Consider the following 16,295-nt stretch of genomic DNA (forward strand, 5'->3'; position numbering starts at 1 on the left):
TACGTATGAGTTCAAACACATAACAGCTACAAGATGGAGAAATATTTTCTTGTAGTGCTTCTATTGCAATACATAGCAGTTTACTGGCAATGTAAAGTAAACATATCGCTACATGATATTTTTATTTCTTCTTATCAAAATTTGGAGCTTTATAATAAGCGGTAATTTTTTATTCTGTGCGAAGAGTATACACGTCAAACGCTGTTAATTGATTAAAGTAATCTCATCAATAACTAAAATAAATATTGTACTGAATGTACGTAGTACGCAAATGTGTACGAAATACCCGAAATACTTATATTTTTAGATTCACTTCTTTAGTTGTATTCGCGAAAATATGCGTTTATATAGAAATTCAACCAATAATAGTAGGCTGTAAATTAACTGCAATAGTTCTAAATTAATGTAATAATTTTTGTGCATTTACGGAGAATTTAAATAAGCAAGAGATTTAGGTTACGGTACACGATTTCTTCTACATTTTTTCCTCTAAAGATGAAATTAAGAAATAGAAGGGAAAGGTGAAATATTATTCTTTTCCTCCTCTCCGGTTTCTTTTCTTTCTTTTGCAAGATTTTTTATGACCGCTAACCGTAATTAATTTGGCGCCTGTTCGAGCGACAATAGATTTACGCGTCAATGAATACTCTCGTGGCATTCATCTGTGGTCATGCAATTGCTTTAGCTATTACTTCTCTGCTACAGTAAACCACAGATTAAGCTGAAAAGGAGAAGGCATGTTTGGAGCCGTCGATATGTGAAAATGTGAAAGAATTGGGGAATAGTAATTAAAAGTACTATACAAATTGTTATACACTACTGAAATAGTGGACATCGAAAAAAAGAGAGAAATAATTCCGAAATAAGACAATGAATTTTTTAATTAAAGCATTAAAAAATATTATAAACTTCTGTTACTGCAAAACATTACAAATACATCATGATAAAATAGAAAGTCTAATTATTGCTTAAAAGATACAATCAAATCAATTCCAAATTCCTCAAAAGAAATATCCACCAAAGTCATTTAAAACTTCGTAGTATTTCGACAAATCCCTTAACCTACCCAGGTTAACATGGCAAAAGCAAACATCAACATTTGCTCCACCACCCTTGAAAACAAAGCAAATAAATCCCGACATTTTAGTTGGTCCAACCTTTAGATCCGTCAAAATGAAGAACGTCATCCTCAAATACTAAACAACACAATCAATAAAATTCTAGCTTCTGACTTCTTCCATCGTTACTTCTACTCTTTTCGTAGAATTTTCTTTAAAAACTCAAGACAAAACAAAAGAGAAAATGGAAATGAATTGCTTCTTCTCCTCCTTTCTCCCACTTGTCGATGACACACTTTAACATCGTCGTCACGACGCGACGTCTCCCCACAGTTTGTAAATATTGACGGAAATTCTAAAGAGAACAAAGATAGAAAAACGAGGTTCGTGAGCAAAAAGAGTTTCGTAGATGAAAAAGCACACACAGAAATCCTGCAAAGTGTACTGTTATATTTTCATTACACCGTCGCGTCGCATTGTCGTCTCAACAAACAGACTGAGCTGCACCTTCTGTGCGTTAGCTTTTTGGCGAACGATACAAGTTCATCTGCACTCAGAGTCCACGACGAAACAATTTCTAGGCGTTGGAGTCGCCATGTTAAAGCCGCCCCCGCAGAATTTCTTTTGACTTTGACTTATAGCTGGGAAAACAGGTTGAGTCAAAGATTTCGGTTTCGATTCTTTCGATATGTGTAATTTCTTCTTCTGTATGAAGTATTTCTTCTTCAAATCGTTCATCTCGATGCTCATCCTATCCATGCCTATCCTGTACTCGCCCATTTGAACTTCGTACATGCTCAACTCAGCTAGTAGACACTGAAAAAAAGGGAATAGTGTAATAAATAGGACCAGATCGACGATAGGCGAAGAAATCTTGAATCTCGCTTTTCCGATATTTTATGATCGTTAATATAAAATGTAAATTCTAACCAGAAACAGTTTTGTAAAGAAATTTATTTTTATACCTTCACTTTCTTCCCCCTCTCGCGCAATGCTTTTTGAGTTTTATTGAGAGAAACCATGGCCTGAGGTCCAGGATGCTTCGACAGAATTTCACGTAGATTCATATACAGTTTCTCGGTGTCTTTTATTTTCTTCTCCTTCTCAATCATGTCAGCTGCCATTTTTATCACTCGTTTTTGCAGAATTTGTATCTTCTTCAAAAGTTCGTAGGTACTTGGATCGGAACCCTGTTAAAATTTAGTAGCTATTTCATTGGAAAATAATATCTTTACCTGTGAGGTAAAGAGTGTCGACGATATAGATAGCGAAATCTTGATAATGTATTCTGTTATTTTCGAAAATCGGAACTACGTATCTTTTTAAAATCGTTTCTAATGATCCCTTCAAGAAAATTTTAAGCATTCCCACAATATTTCGTCATACATAAAAACTGTTGTATTTTAAGATAAGAACTTCTTGAATCTATATTTATGTAAAAATTGACGGAACGTTAAAAATTTTTGACTGTACGTGACAAGTGCAACAAAAGTAGATCGCACGTGACAGATACAAGGAAAGTAGGTTACACGTGTTAAGTGATAGACAAAACTTTTTCAGATAACGAGATCTATATGGCTGTCATTCCATGACACTATCTAAAAGGTGTAGATATATACGATAGATACGATTCGGACTTTTAGGCGCGAAGATTACTTGTGGGAAAAATATGAAAAATAAATCAGTTCACGTTTTCGATAATGTTATATGTCAAAGATAAGCAAATGTTCGCACACTTTTAAACGATGATTTATAATATTAAAAATAATCGAGACATCAAACCTCAAGCTTCCTCCATCTGTGAATGTTCAACGGCGTTTGCACTTCCTCCTCTAATGCCATCACTTTCAATCTCTCTCTTGTCAAGTCGTGATTCAAATGGAACACTTCTTTACGTAGATCACTCATGTTCTGAATATTCTTTATCAGCAGAGTCTTCTCTGTCCTCAGCTGCTTCACTTCCAACTTCAACAGCCTAATATCCTCCAGCCTTTGATTATACTGAACCTCTCCTCGTTGAAGGGTTCCATGCAAAACCTTTATTCTGCTATATTGAAGACTCAGCTCGTCGTTTCTTCGGACCAGTTGCGTGCCCAACATGTCCCTCTCGTTCATTATATTGTCGATATCCTTCTTATGTCGTGCAATGTCCGATTCGGCGCGCTGGATCACCTGCCTCAAGCTCTTTTCCTCCTGCTTCATCGACTCGATCTCACGTTTCAGCTCCGACACCTCCTTGCGGCTGGATTGCAGCTCGACTCTCAACCCTTCTCTTTCCTTTTCTACTTTATTGCGTACTGCAAGGCAAATCGTAGCATGAAAACTCGCCGAAATTTTTGTCCTTTCGAAATTTTGTTAAATACTGCTCTCCTTAGCTAAAATCGTGTATTTAGCATTTTTGTTGCTATCTTTGCTTCTCTTTATTCAATCAAAAATATTCAGACATTATTTCAATGATAATCTATATAATACAACTTTGCTTGAAAGGTAAAAAATATGGAGATCTTCGAATATTGGAAAATGTAAATATATCATTCAATGTACGTGTAAAAGGTGAACAAGAAATCGTGAATAGAATACTTTGTTATTTATCAAAAAACTTTCTGATCAGGGAAAGTCCACTTTAACAGCTTAGCCACCTTCCCCAACACAGTTTAACAATTAAAACTTATCCACAGACCCGTATTCACTAGATCCCTTTTCCTGCCTGCAACAAGCAAACCAACTTCCCTAACTTTAGCCAAACATTGGCCCGATACCAAAGAACGAGGCCAACTGTACAACAGAAAACCGCCAAAACTCAATTAACACATTATCACAGGTTAAGTGTTGTTGAAACGTGTATCAAACGGTTGTCAAAAGCGAAGAAGGCGGCTTACTGAACTCCTCTTTGATCAGTTGGCTCTCCTTGGTGACGATGTCCTCTTTCAGCTGCTCGATTTGGTGGCTTAACACCTTCAGTTTGTTCTTCAACTCCTGTATCTCGTCGTTCGCCTCTGTCAGGCTTTTGCCACATGCGTTTCTCTCAGCCCGAACAGTCTCGAACATATTCTGCTGCTGACGGTACTTAGCCTCGGCTTCAGCTAGCCGCTTCTTGTAGTTCGAGATCTCGACTTGCTTCAGTTTCACCTCGCTTATGTATTCCTCCACCTATTAACGCGACCAAGTTACACGACTCGATTAGTGACGTATGCAAATCGACGTGTTCGTTTCTATACGCTGGCGGTGGAGACGTTGCATGAACATGAGCAAGTTTTAACATTTACGTTGGCAACCAAGTTCAAATTATTATTAAAATTTAATAAATTCTATATTGTTATACGGTTATACTGCACAACGTCTTATTATATTCAGTTAAATTAGAAAATTTATTTTAATATTAGTATAGAATTTTATTGTATAGATTCTATCAAAAATTGTTTTGCAAGTTTAGTCGAAGTTAAAAATAATAAGTTAAGAAAAATTGTATACATATAGGAAACTTAATAAAATTCAAAATCTATGTAAAATTGTAGTGTGTTGAACATAGATCCCACCAAAAATGATAATTTTAATTTACCATACAAATGAAGTTTAATAAGTTTTATATTATACTAACAATTGTATATTACAATTAAATTGGAAGCTTTTAATATTTGAAACTTTTGCATACATTTCAACGTAGAATACCCAAAGGATTAAATTAAATTACATTAAATTAAATAATAATAAATAAATATAATAATAATAAATTAAATTAAATTAATTAAAGAAATTGTTGAAAGAAATATAAAATCAGATTCTCGATTACTCGGTTGACCTATGAATATTAAATACTATCTCTACGTTAAGCAATTCATATAATGTCACAAACTTTGTAACTTGATATTGTTGCAAGAAGGAAATACTGCCACTTCTAGTAACGAGATGTTCCTGAAAACTAAAATTTACGAAAATGAGTCATCTAAAAGGACATAACCGTTTCAGTAGTTGACGATGAGTGTAACGAAAACCTTGTGTGTCTTGTTACACCAGAATAGTTAGTAGTTATATAATTCACACCTTAGTCGAGTAGCACTGTGTATGAATAATGGATACTCCGAAGGGCGCGTAGAAAGTTTGTTTGACAAGCGTTTTAGTAGCTGAGTGTCAAGTACGAAACGTTAGAATTTAGAACAACAGAATTTAGAACGGTGTTACGGAGTGGAAATTCAACGATTAGCGCGAGAAATAACGCATTTGTTCACTGCAAATAAAAGAAAAATTTCCAACTATACTTTCACTAAATTTTTCCACGAGTATAAATACCTTTTATAGAGAAAAACCATTGATTCACTGGAAATATTTCGTAACGTTACGTACGTGCTATAAAAGACTAAAATTTTTTGGAAATTTAACATACGTTTCATCCGTAGATATTCGCACAAAGCTATTGAAAAGGATACTAGAAGAGGATCATAGTACTATTAGGTGTAATCGCTATTTGTAAAGCGTTTGAATCAAATTCTACCCTTGCGTACAGTGTAGATCCTATCTTTGGTAGTAGTTACTAATCTGGTATTAATTACAATTTCATGTACAATCATGAAATGATCAGGTTATATACATCGGATTGTACTGGCCATATACGCCTATCTATATGATGCGGTTACACACGATGCGTTCAACCACTGTTAAGACGCTATTTCCTCGAATACAGTAAATTCAATTTATTACATATCTGCTTATCAATATATACTCATCACACGTGTACGTTTGTACGAGTTGTATCAGTAAATCTAATGAAATATTATTTAGAGAGTTTATGACAATAGTTAGTTAATGATTGACGTAGATCAAAAATACAACTAAATAATGCATCATATTCTGTAATGAAATTTCTGGTATATAGCCAGTACATTAAAAAGAAAAAATTCTATATAGTGAATTTAAAAAATATCAAGGTTTACGTACATATGTATATATACATATACCCACTATATTAAACAATAAAGGTGACAAATATCGTAACGAATTATTTTACATTACCTAGTTTTATAACTACAGGTAAAAAATCTCCACAAGTCTACCTTTACTCAACCAATATTCAATCTTTGCTATATCAATAAAAGTTGTAAAGTGATGCAAAGGTTACAAATTGATCAATTTCCTCGAAAGGGGGAACGTTTGGAAAACACAGTTACTTTGCTGTACCAAATCTTCGTGATGAATTGCCAAATCATACAGGATTACACCAAAAAAGCCCATTAATAAGAAGATTATAAACAATTTACCGGAGTCACCCCTGGAATGATGGCCTTGTCTGGTCGCAAATCTTTCGGACGGATCTCACGACTAATCCTGAGCAAACCTAAAATGAACGACCGACCTATGTCTACCTTTACCTCCCGCTGGCCGGCAAACCGTATATCCGTCAGTGCAATTCGCTTGATGTCTGTGCACACAGCAACCGTACCCGCTTGCCGATCGCTCGGCTGCACGTCTACCATACAACTTGGCTGACAGCTCACGCTATATCAACACCTATTATTAGATAGATGTTTAACAGCATGTCTACCTCTACTACTTCCATTATACCCGATTACGCAGTACACCTGAATAATTCCGCTTATCCTATCGCATACGCGCCATTTTCGATTTGCATGAGCAGCGGGAAGCTTGATCGATCGCGTTCGCGTGTGATAAATGAACTTTATCGAATTCCTGAGGGTTTTTGATAGGAAAGAAGATTTATCGGTCAGACGGTAACATTAGAAATAGCAAATCCACCACGACATCTAATAACGAGTTCCAAATTTTTGTTTCCGCCAATTGCTAAATATATGCAAGTTTCTTTAACGGTAAAATTAATTTTAATTTCTATTACGTGGTGATATATATATCGTACATATCGCGTCGAAACAGCAACTGGAGATATTAATCTGATGCTAGAGGTGGGACTTTTTTAAACGAATTAGCCAAATCGAGAACGAAATTTTATAGTTACATACACGTCGTAGATGTGGATAAATATAAATACAAGATATTAGTAGCATATTAGTAGAAAAAACGCTCAAGCGATCACATTGAAGAAAGACTCAAATCCCTCGCTTATTAAAGTTATTGCTCTATTAATTTTGAAAAACGATGCAATAAAAATGTCAAATTATCATCTGGAATATTAAATTTTACTACTTCCGTAGTCTCTATATATTACTCGTAGAATTTAGAATTTTGCTTGGATAACCGTGAATAATGTACAGTTATACATATGTGGCCCTACATTGTTCACTACAGCACTATTCTCCTTGCCCGAACAAATATGGTATCATTTCACTTGTCTGACCACGGATCCACGACCCATTCCACTTCGCTCAAGCGTGAGTCACTCTCAGTTTATCTAACCTAGTCTGGTGTCTTATACTATTCGCTCAGTTGCATACGATCAAATTCTCCATTTTTCGTTCCTCTTACTAGTTATGCCATGTCTTACTTAAAGTTACGTCATATCTTGTTCGCATTCTATTTCTTTTTTCGTTAATTATCCGTAATTCTTCATCTACCTCTTTACTTATCTACTCTTATTCAATTTCTTCGTTCCTGTCTGATAAATTATTGGTTTACTTTACTTATTGTTAACGGTATATATCGATTTACGTATATTAATTTATACGTATATTACTTAATTGTTCGTTTCGATATTCGTTTCAGTAGAATACATTTTTTTCAGGAACTTGTATGAAATTAAACAATATCAAACGCAAATGAATATTATATTTTTATGAGAATCTTACGAGTTCCTATTTTCTTATTTTACCTTTCTATCGCAATTACTAAAGCTCACCTGTTGTGCCAAATTCTGAGCGGTCAAGCTATGCTTATCCCTTTCTTTCTCCACTGCGCTCAAGAGCGAGTGAACGTCCATAATATCCCGTAATGAAGTGTCAAGCTCGTGTTCGATTTTCCTCCTACTGTACTCGCACACCGTCAGCTCGTGTTGCATTCTCCTAATATAGTCGCCTAAATTCTCCTTGGTACGAGCCAAGACATTTTTTTCGCGTATATGAACCTCCAATTCTTGCTGCTTGTCAACTAGCTGTTTTTGGCATATTATCTTCTGATGCTCTGCGTTCTTTGATTTCACCGATGTGTGCTTCAGCTGTTGTTCCAGGGTTGATCTCTCTATCTCAATCTTCTGCCATCGCTTCGTTATCGATTCTTTCTGAGCCTTGTGCTTCGAGACTTCTTCCCTCATCCTGCGACCCATCCCAAAAATTGTAGATGAAATTTAAGTGTAACGTTGGTAGCAAGATACTAATTCGTAAACTGCGGATTTTTATGCATTTATAGGAAATTCGAAACTGCGAAATTGCGCAGAGTATGCATAATATAAAAAAATATAGGAATTATCGTAATATTCAATGAATGAAGTATATTTTTACTTAGCTTCCATTTATTTAATTAACTTAATAAAAATACGATATTGTATGAAAAACTGTAATTCTCTATTTTCAAAAGGAAACATGGTCAGTCATAAAAGTTCAAATACAGTTATCTAACTTTGTTTATCTGACTTACCAAAAAAACTAAAACAGTGACTTAGTCACAAAATTATTTGTTCGATACAAATATTACAAAAAGTACAGAAAGCACTGGTACATATTCTTATTCTTTTTATGAAGCAGTTTTTTATCAGGTTCTATGTTTGTGTATTTCGTTTTCATAGTATCATATTTGTATAATCATACGATTGTACTATTTGATGATACGAATATACTTGGACTCAATTAATTATTATGTAAATGTTATAGTAAATATAATGCCAATACTTTTTGCAGCCGCCGTGTTTTTACGCGAAAGTACGAAAATGAGAACACTTTGCTCACAAAAATCCTAGAATAGAGTTACATCAGAAATTACAAGACATTCAGTTTTTTCGTGAAACTGGCGATTCATTAGGAAATTATTTAAGAGTTTATATTCGATTTACGTTAGGTTACTTAATTGTTAAGTACTTTAGTTAAACGATATGCATTTACCTGATATATGCGTCAACTACGACCAACGTTAAATGGCAAGTAGAAGGTAACTATACAATAACGAACGGTGTTAAATAATAGCAGATGTACGCATTACAGATTGATGCTTCTACATGCTGGCTACCTCTAAATAAATGAAGTAATTCAACGTAGTATTATGCGCTCGAACGATCATAAATTTCACATGACCATGTCTATATTGTTTTAATGTAGGAACAAATGTATAATTATTTATTAGTGCATCGATGCCGCAGAAATTGCAAAACACTCGTTTAACAAATGTAAAAAATAGCTGTAATATCTATAATTCTCGGTAAATTGTCGCATTACAATAGAATTAAACTGTCTGGTACTTAATAGAGCGTATTATACGACTGAACAAAATTATCAATTAAATGTTACTGTGAAATATCATTATCTGTTTCATTTTATAAAATTCTGTGAGTATGACTACATATATCGTTTAGCTTCCTGTTATTCAAAAATATAATTACAATAAAGGCTAAAATATAACGCAAACAAACGAGTTCAGGAACGCTATTTATTCAATTATTATACTTCTTCATCCTAAAACATCATTTATGTACCTGTTTATGCTCTGCTTCCAATCTTTCAATTGCTTGTCCTTCTCCAACATTTCCTTGTCCAAATTTTCTATTTGGTTATTCGCATTCTCGAGATCCGATTCGAGGTTCAACTTCTTTACCGACAACTTGTTTATTTCCCTTTGCATTTTTTCGCCGGATGTTCTTTGCTCCTTCAGCAAACTCTCCAACTTTATTACGTTAGCAGCTGCTGCTTTTATCGATTCGTTTGCCGTCTAGCAAAGTATACAAAGCTGTTAATCGCAAGAATAAACATCGATAAGAACAAAAAATTTCGTATGAAATTGAATAGGTGAAGACGCGACGAAACTTCGAGTATTGAAAGTGGAAAATGAGCTTGAAGTCAGAGCGCAAAAGAATAAATTGTGACAATTGCAGATTTCAAATAAAACATTAAATTGGAACGTCAGCGATATATGATAAGTCACTGCTAAATTATTTAGGTTAGCTATGTGTTATTATGGTGCTAATTTAATTTAATCTTTCACGCGAGTTCATCTCCTCAATTCAATTCTCAGGTGGTAAAACTAAATGTTTGTCCTACTTTATTTAACATCTGTCACTATGATATTTACAGTGTGAAGTATATAAATGAGATAAATTTACATAACAATTTAATTTAACGTATGATTATTATTTGAAATCAGAGTCTGAAAATTTAAAGATACAAGAACTTATTCTATACAATATTTTTAAATCCTATTTAGAGAAGAGAAAAAATTCTCATAGTACAGCTGGTCAAAGTTATGAGCAAGCATTTCCCTATTTATATTATCAATGTTCACTTTCTATTCATATTTAGTTGTAAGCAAGGTTTTGTATGGATATGTATCTTATTATATACAATAACTTATTGTATACAATATTTTGAAATCCTATGTCACAGAAACAAATAATAAATAATGATAGAGAATAATAACATAACATTAACATAACAAGGATTTGTATGGATATGCATCTTATTATATACAATATTTTTAAATCCTGCGTCATAGAAAAAAGTAGTAAATAATGATAGTGGAGAGAAAAATTAGCATAACTTCTTATACTATAGTTGGTCAAAGTTATGAATAAGCGTTTCCCTATTTATATTATCAATATTCATTTTTTATTCATATTTAGTTGTAAGGAAAGATTTATATGGATGTATCTTCGGCCGTGACAAGAAATGAGACCAACTTACGCAATAAACTACTCTTTAAATTTCTTCTACCAACGATAAAAAAAAGCAAAAGTTGACGAACAGCAAATGCAAACCAAATCACTGATCAAATCCATAACTTAAATTTAATCATACTCTTTCAAAGTAGACGAAATCGCAGCTGCCTATAAATTATTCTACCGGTTTCACGAGACTATCACCATCGTGTATCTCCACAGAACTGCCCAACAAGATTCCCGGCGGAAGTTTTCGATTTGCAGATCAAAGTCACGTCTTACAACCGCTCGGTAATCACCTCGTCGAGATAAGCTTTGTTCTTGAAAGCAAAATTCCATCGAGTGCTTGGAACTTGCTGCTACGACCAAGCTTCACCGTTTCGTTTCGTTTCGTTTCGTTTCTACTGTAGTCCGCTAGAAACTTGTTGAACTTTCGCGTGCATTTGCTTGGTAAGAAGCATTAACGGGGAAGGAAAAGACGATTCGTTTGATTTTTCGGTCGAGAAAGAAGCTTGAAAGAAGTTCACAAACTTTTTAAGCGCGAATCTTGCGACTTTCTCGCCGGCGCAAATCGAGAGATTTTAGACGATCGACGTTAAAGTCGATGTTTAAACTGGCGGATTGAAAATTGTTACGTGCATCGGTATTCAGCTTGATAAGCAAATTCACATTTTTATGAACATAAACTTAACAGCTGAAACTTAAGTAGAAAATTGTTTTATATCTTAAATATTGTAAAAATATTCTAAATATTGCAACAGGAGTAACAAAATTTCAGATGTTATTCTCGAGGCTAAAATGAGATGAAAATTAAGAATCAAAAGATTACGTTTTAGGTTTTGTTTTTCAATTATTAACAATTAAAAATTAGTCGAAATGTATAATAATATTATACTTTGGACATTTTATATATTTTTGCATACTATGAGCTTTATATGCATTTCCCTTTTATCTACTACATACTGCAATCGGTATTATACTTTGAATACTAATATGTTTTTCTATATTATGAACTTTCTATGCATTTTTACATCTTTTCAATTTTCCTCCAATGCATAAAAATTCGCAGTTTACCCATAACATACGCCAAAATTACAGCGTTTAAAGATCCATCACCTCGAGATCGCTCGTCTTTATCGCAAGTCCTTCTTGCAACTGCAAGGCCTCTTCCTCTGCTCTCTGTCTGCCTCGTCGCTCTCTTGAGATTTCGTTCAGTTGTATATCCAGATTTTCTTGCATCTCGGCTATTTGATGGCCGGCAGAGCTACTTCTATCCTCCAGCTCTTCTATGTACAAAGCCATGTTCTTCAGTCGCTGCTTTAATGTGTTTATCTCGCTCACCAACTTCTCCTTTTCTTGTGCGAGACTCTCTTTTTGTTTCGCGATGCTCGTGCTGCAACCATTGAATCGAGGAACACTGTTAAATTTCTTTATTATTGCTTAGTATAAAGAATACAAAACGTATATTAAAATAGGAGTCTTCGTAGCTAATGTTTTTGACGATAAAAGAAAGCTCATTATATATAGAACGAATACACTAACAGTTTTAGTTGCTGTTTAGCAAATTTCAAACTCTGAAACATATAATATTTGTAAAACAAGTGTAAAACAATTAAGAAAGCTATCGACGGAATTTAATTGAGATTTTCATGAAAATGTCTTCTCATGTTAAAAACTTGAGTGGTTCATTTGCGACCACATTTATGACGTTTATGCATTGCCGTTATTCTCTTGTGGTCGCGCCGTCGGTGATTGGTCAGAATACAGAGAGCTTGAGAGACCTGATATACGAGCTAAAGCTCAAGAGACACTGTAGAGACGATGTTACTGGTAAGAGACGTGGTCTCTGGACTCGTGGGACACGTTGAAAATTTTAAATTCATGCGATTCAATATGATAAGATAATCAGGATATGAAGTTTTTGCCAGCTTAACGATCTCCGACGATGGTATAGCTTATCGTTAACAATAAATTTTAAAAACTGGCTACTTCGTGCTAACTACTTACTTGCTAACGTCTTCATTATTGATGATGCCGCGATATCCCAGTTGTCGCATATCCTTAAAGTTATCGTTAAAACCTTTCTTTTAATAGAACCAGAAAAGGCAAACAATAAAATAAGAAAATAACAAATGAACATATTTGCGGTTCTTTGGATTTTCTTGGTATTTAGAAACCGTATTAGTATCTTATTAGGATCTTATTAGTATTCACGTTGTACTCTGTTCTGATATTTCACCAACGTTCCAGTTCGCTTCTTCAGGGCAGACCTGAAAATTAAATGTCGGAACAAAGCGCAACGTAGATACTAACATGAGCAGAATCGAAACCCGAAGAACTACAAACATGTCATCTAATTTATCGCGAGAGTTTAAAATCCAAAAAGCGAAATAAACAGTGATACAAGAATATATTACTATATTAATAGCAATATATAGGGTAGAAGTCGAAAACATAGTATAAACATTTTTTTTTTAATTTCTTTTTTAAATTTTTCCATCGAGACAACGATCTACAGTGAGATCCGTTATAACGTACCGCACGCGTATCGAGCGAAAATTTAAAGTCGATTTTCTCGAAAACAAAGCCTCAAACGAAAAATTTTTATTCTATATTTTCGACTTTCTTTTTCCGTTTGTACCACCAGTTATTAACCACCCTGTATATATAAAAATAATATAATTACTAATAATGGTATATTTTGTTATGTATACATAATTATGTATACATGTATAACAAAAAAGTTAAAAATACAAAGCGACGAAAAAGAGAAATGTAAGAAGATACAAATATCGAGGACGACACATAACAAATATAAAGGAAACGGGAGAGTACAGAGACAGGTACGAGAGAAATTCACGTTGCTCCTAGCTATTAAGCAACTACAAAGCTGTCGCGAGACCAGTGATATCGATCCAATGCGTTATCTCTTTGTAAGACAGTTGGCCAGAAGTTAAAGACAGCCCTCGCCTAATCCTTTGTCGAGATACGAACCAGAGAAACGAAACACAACATATTTACGAACTACTGTGCTACGAACTATGGTCCCGTTGGAGCGGAATTGCATTGTAGCCATGTTGACTGAACGGAGACGATCCACTATCGAACACGGTGGTATCTTCCTCGGGGATTAGACTCTGGACATCCGTGTGGCTTCGATGTGATCACAATGTATGTACATACAGCGGATCGATGTCTTGATGACAATATCGTTTACTATAAACATGTGAAATTTGCCAGGTAAACTGACGCGATTTAAACGAAGGTTGTCATTGATTGGTCGTCATTGATTGATTATCATTGATTTAAAAAAAGATGATCGTTGGTTGCTCGTAACATAATTTTTCTTCTTTTGTTTTTTTTTTATTTCGATAAATTAACGTTAAATATTAATCGCAAATTGGAGAACTGAATAGCTCAACTATGAAAGTTAATAAATTATTGATATGGTATACGCTTCGAACAAATTCACTGATTAACGTTAGCTTTTCTATGCTAGAAAATTATCAGAAAGCGTGAATAACGGGAAGATACTATTACTTGGAAAATCTAGAACGACTGAAAAATAAAAATAAATGGAAAATTCGCTATCCATTAAACATGGTATATGATATATACCATATTTTCTATTTTGAAAAGTATAGCTAACACGATTATATCGAGAAAATTTGATGATTCTAGCGCTTCATGCATAAATTACATCCTTTAAATATTCAAAGGTAATAAGCAGGAACCGTACTACATATTCCCTAAGGTTGATAGGATTTTGTTTGCACCGTCGGCAAACATGCATGCTCACGTCCGGGGGAACATCGATTCGTCAATAACGCTGAATCGAATTAATCTGAAACGATGATGGAAATTAAATCCTCGGGCTATTCAGAAATTCCGCCATGAGTTTCACTACCATCACGCAGAACTGTGGCTGCCAAGGATTTCTAGACCAACCGGAGACTTTAATCCCCTTTTCGACGATCAAGTCATTCTTACGCTAGTCTTTTCTACTCGAGAAAATCCTCGCCGTCTTTCTGGCTTGCGATTGTACTTTTCAGACACGTAGGGTCAATGAATTAAAAGGCGGGATATACGGGATGGCACACAAATCCAGAGCCATGATATTTGGATGTTTCTAACAAATGTTCGTCGATATCGAGTGAAGAATTTGCTAATGTAAAAGGGATTTTGATATCAACTTGCGAAACATGTGTCTTATGAGGGATTTTAAAGGATCCTTCCGAGGATTCTCTTCATTAAACTGCGGATTTTTATACGTTTATGAAAAATTAAACGATTAATTATGTTTAAACTACACATACACAATACACAGAAATACACTAAATATCTAAATCATACTTGATATGTAAAATATATCGCTGCATAGGTCCAACTTTTTAAATTGTTTTCATATTTTTGTGGAAATGATCGATTGCGTGAGTTTGCATAAATATCCGCAGTCTAATGTTCGTTAATATATATATAAACTATATATATATGGAAGATTGAAAAATGAGAGGGCAAATCCTATTGGCTTTGAAAAAAAGTCGAAAAATTCAAGAAGAGAGAATATTTAAGAAGCTATTAATTTGTACAAATAAATTACAAATTACAAGACACAATTTCGTGTATCGATAAAAATAACCGATATATATGAAGGAATCCGAAATAAACGAAACACCACGTAGATATAGTAGTAGCTAGTAACGTAGTAGAAGCTATAAAATATTAAGAAGGAACTTACTCTTCAGTAGCGGCTAGCTGTCTGTTCTTCTGCGCAATTTCCTGACTCAATTGCTGTACGTTCACTCTCAAATTTTCAATCGTGTCTTGTGCATTTTGCTCGCGCGTGTGAGCGGCATCCGCTCGCTTTATCGCGTTCAATACGTCTTGCTTCAGCTTCTCGATCTCTTTTTCATTCGTAGAAATCGTATGCGTTAACTCGTACACTTTGTGATCGCTTGTAAACAATTCTTCCTGTGTTGCAGAGTGTATTCCGATTAGATTTAAAGTAACTATAGTTTTATTTTATAATAAAACTGATATAACTAATATTAAATTGTTCTATATAATTTACTAAAATTTCGATAAAATTGTTATTACATAGAGAGCTAAGTGACCTAAATACACCTTGTAACTCTGAGACTTTGGAATCGATTTTTACTTAAGCTTTTGCAGCTACAGCTTAACTAGTCACGAATAACATACATATCGATTATACCCTTAACATATTACATCTCTCCGTCAAGTCTTTTTCTGTTCTGTAGGCTTTGTACAGAGACTCGTAAAGTTTAGTGTATTCTGCCATGAAAGGAGCCAGTGCCTCATTGGATTTCATCTCTTGCAATACCTAAAGAATAAAGTAGCTAATATAATTTTGATTTTAATTTCTAATTCGTTTTTAATATTAATCTATTTACAAATTCCAATTATTCCACGATTAAATTTCTCGAATTACTTTCAAATACTGCACAATTTGTTTT

The 16,295-nt window shown here is 34.2% G+C and overlaps 1 protein-coding gene across 1 annotated transcript; it reads right to left on the minus strand.

Annotated features, from left to right (window-relative positions):
- Positions 1–946: 946 nt before the first annotated feature.
- Positions 947–16,162, minus strand: LOC126878043 (cilia- and flagella-associated protein 58-like). Its single transcript, XM_050640433.1, has 9 exons — positions 16,034–16,162; positions 15,557–15,789; positions 11,935–12,211; positions 9,643–9,875; positions 7,861–8,272; positions 3,938–4,208; positions 2,841–3,355; positions 2,024–2,248; positions 947–1,874 (listed from the first exon to the last, which is right to left on the minus strand). Exons 1-9 carry the CDS (start codon positions 16,148–16,150, stop codon positions 1,602–1,604), a joined length of 2,556 nt encoding a protein of 851 aa, XP_050496390.1. The 5' UTR covers positions 16,151–16,162; the 3' UTR covers positions 947–1,601.
- Positions 16,163–16,295: the final 133 nt, after the last annotated feature.

Source organism: Bombus huntii, chromosome 2 (genome assembly GCF_024542735.1).
Source record: "Bombus huntii isolate Logan2020A chromosome 2, iyBomHunt1.1, whole genome shotgun sequence".
Lineage (NCBI taxonomy): Eukaryota > Metazoa > Arthropoda > Insecta > Hymenoptera > Apidae > Bombus > Bombus huntii.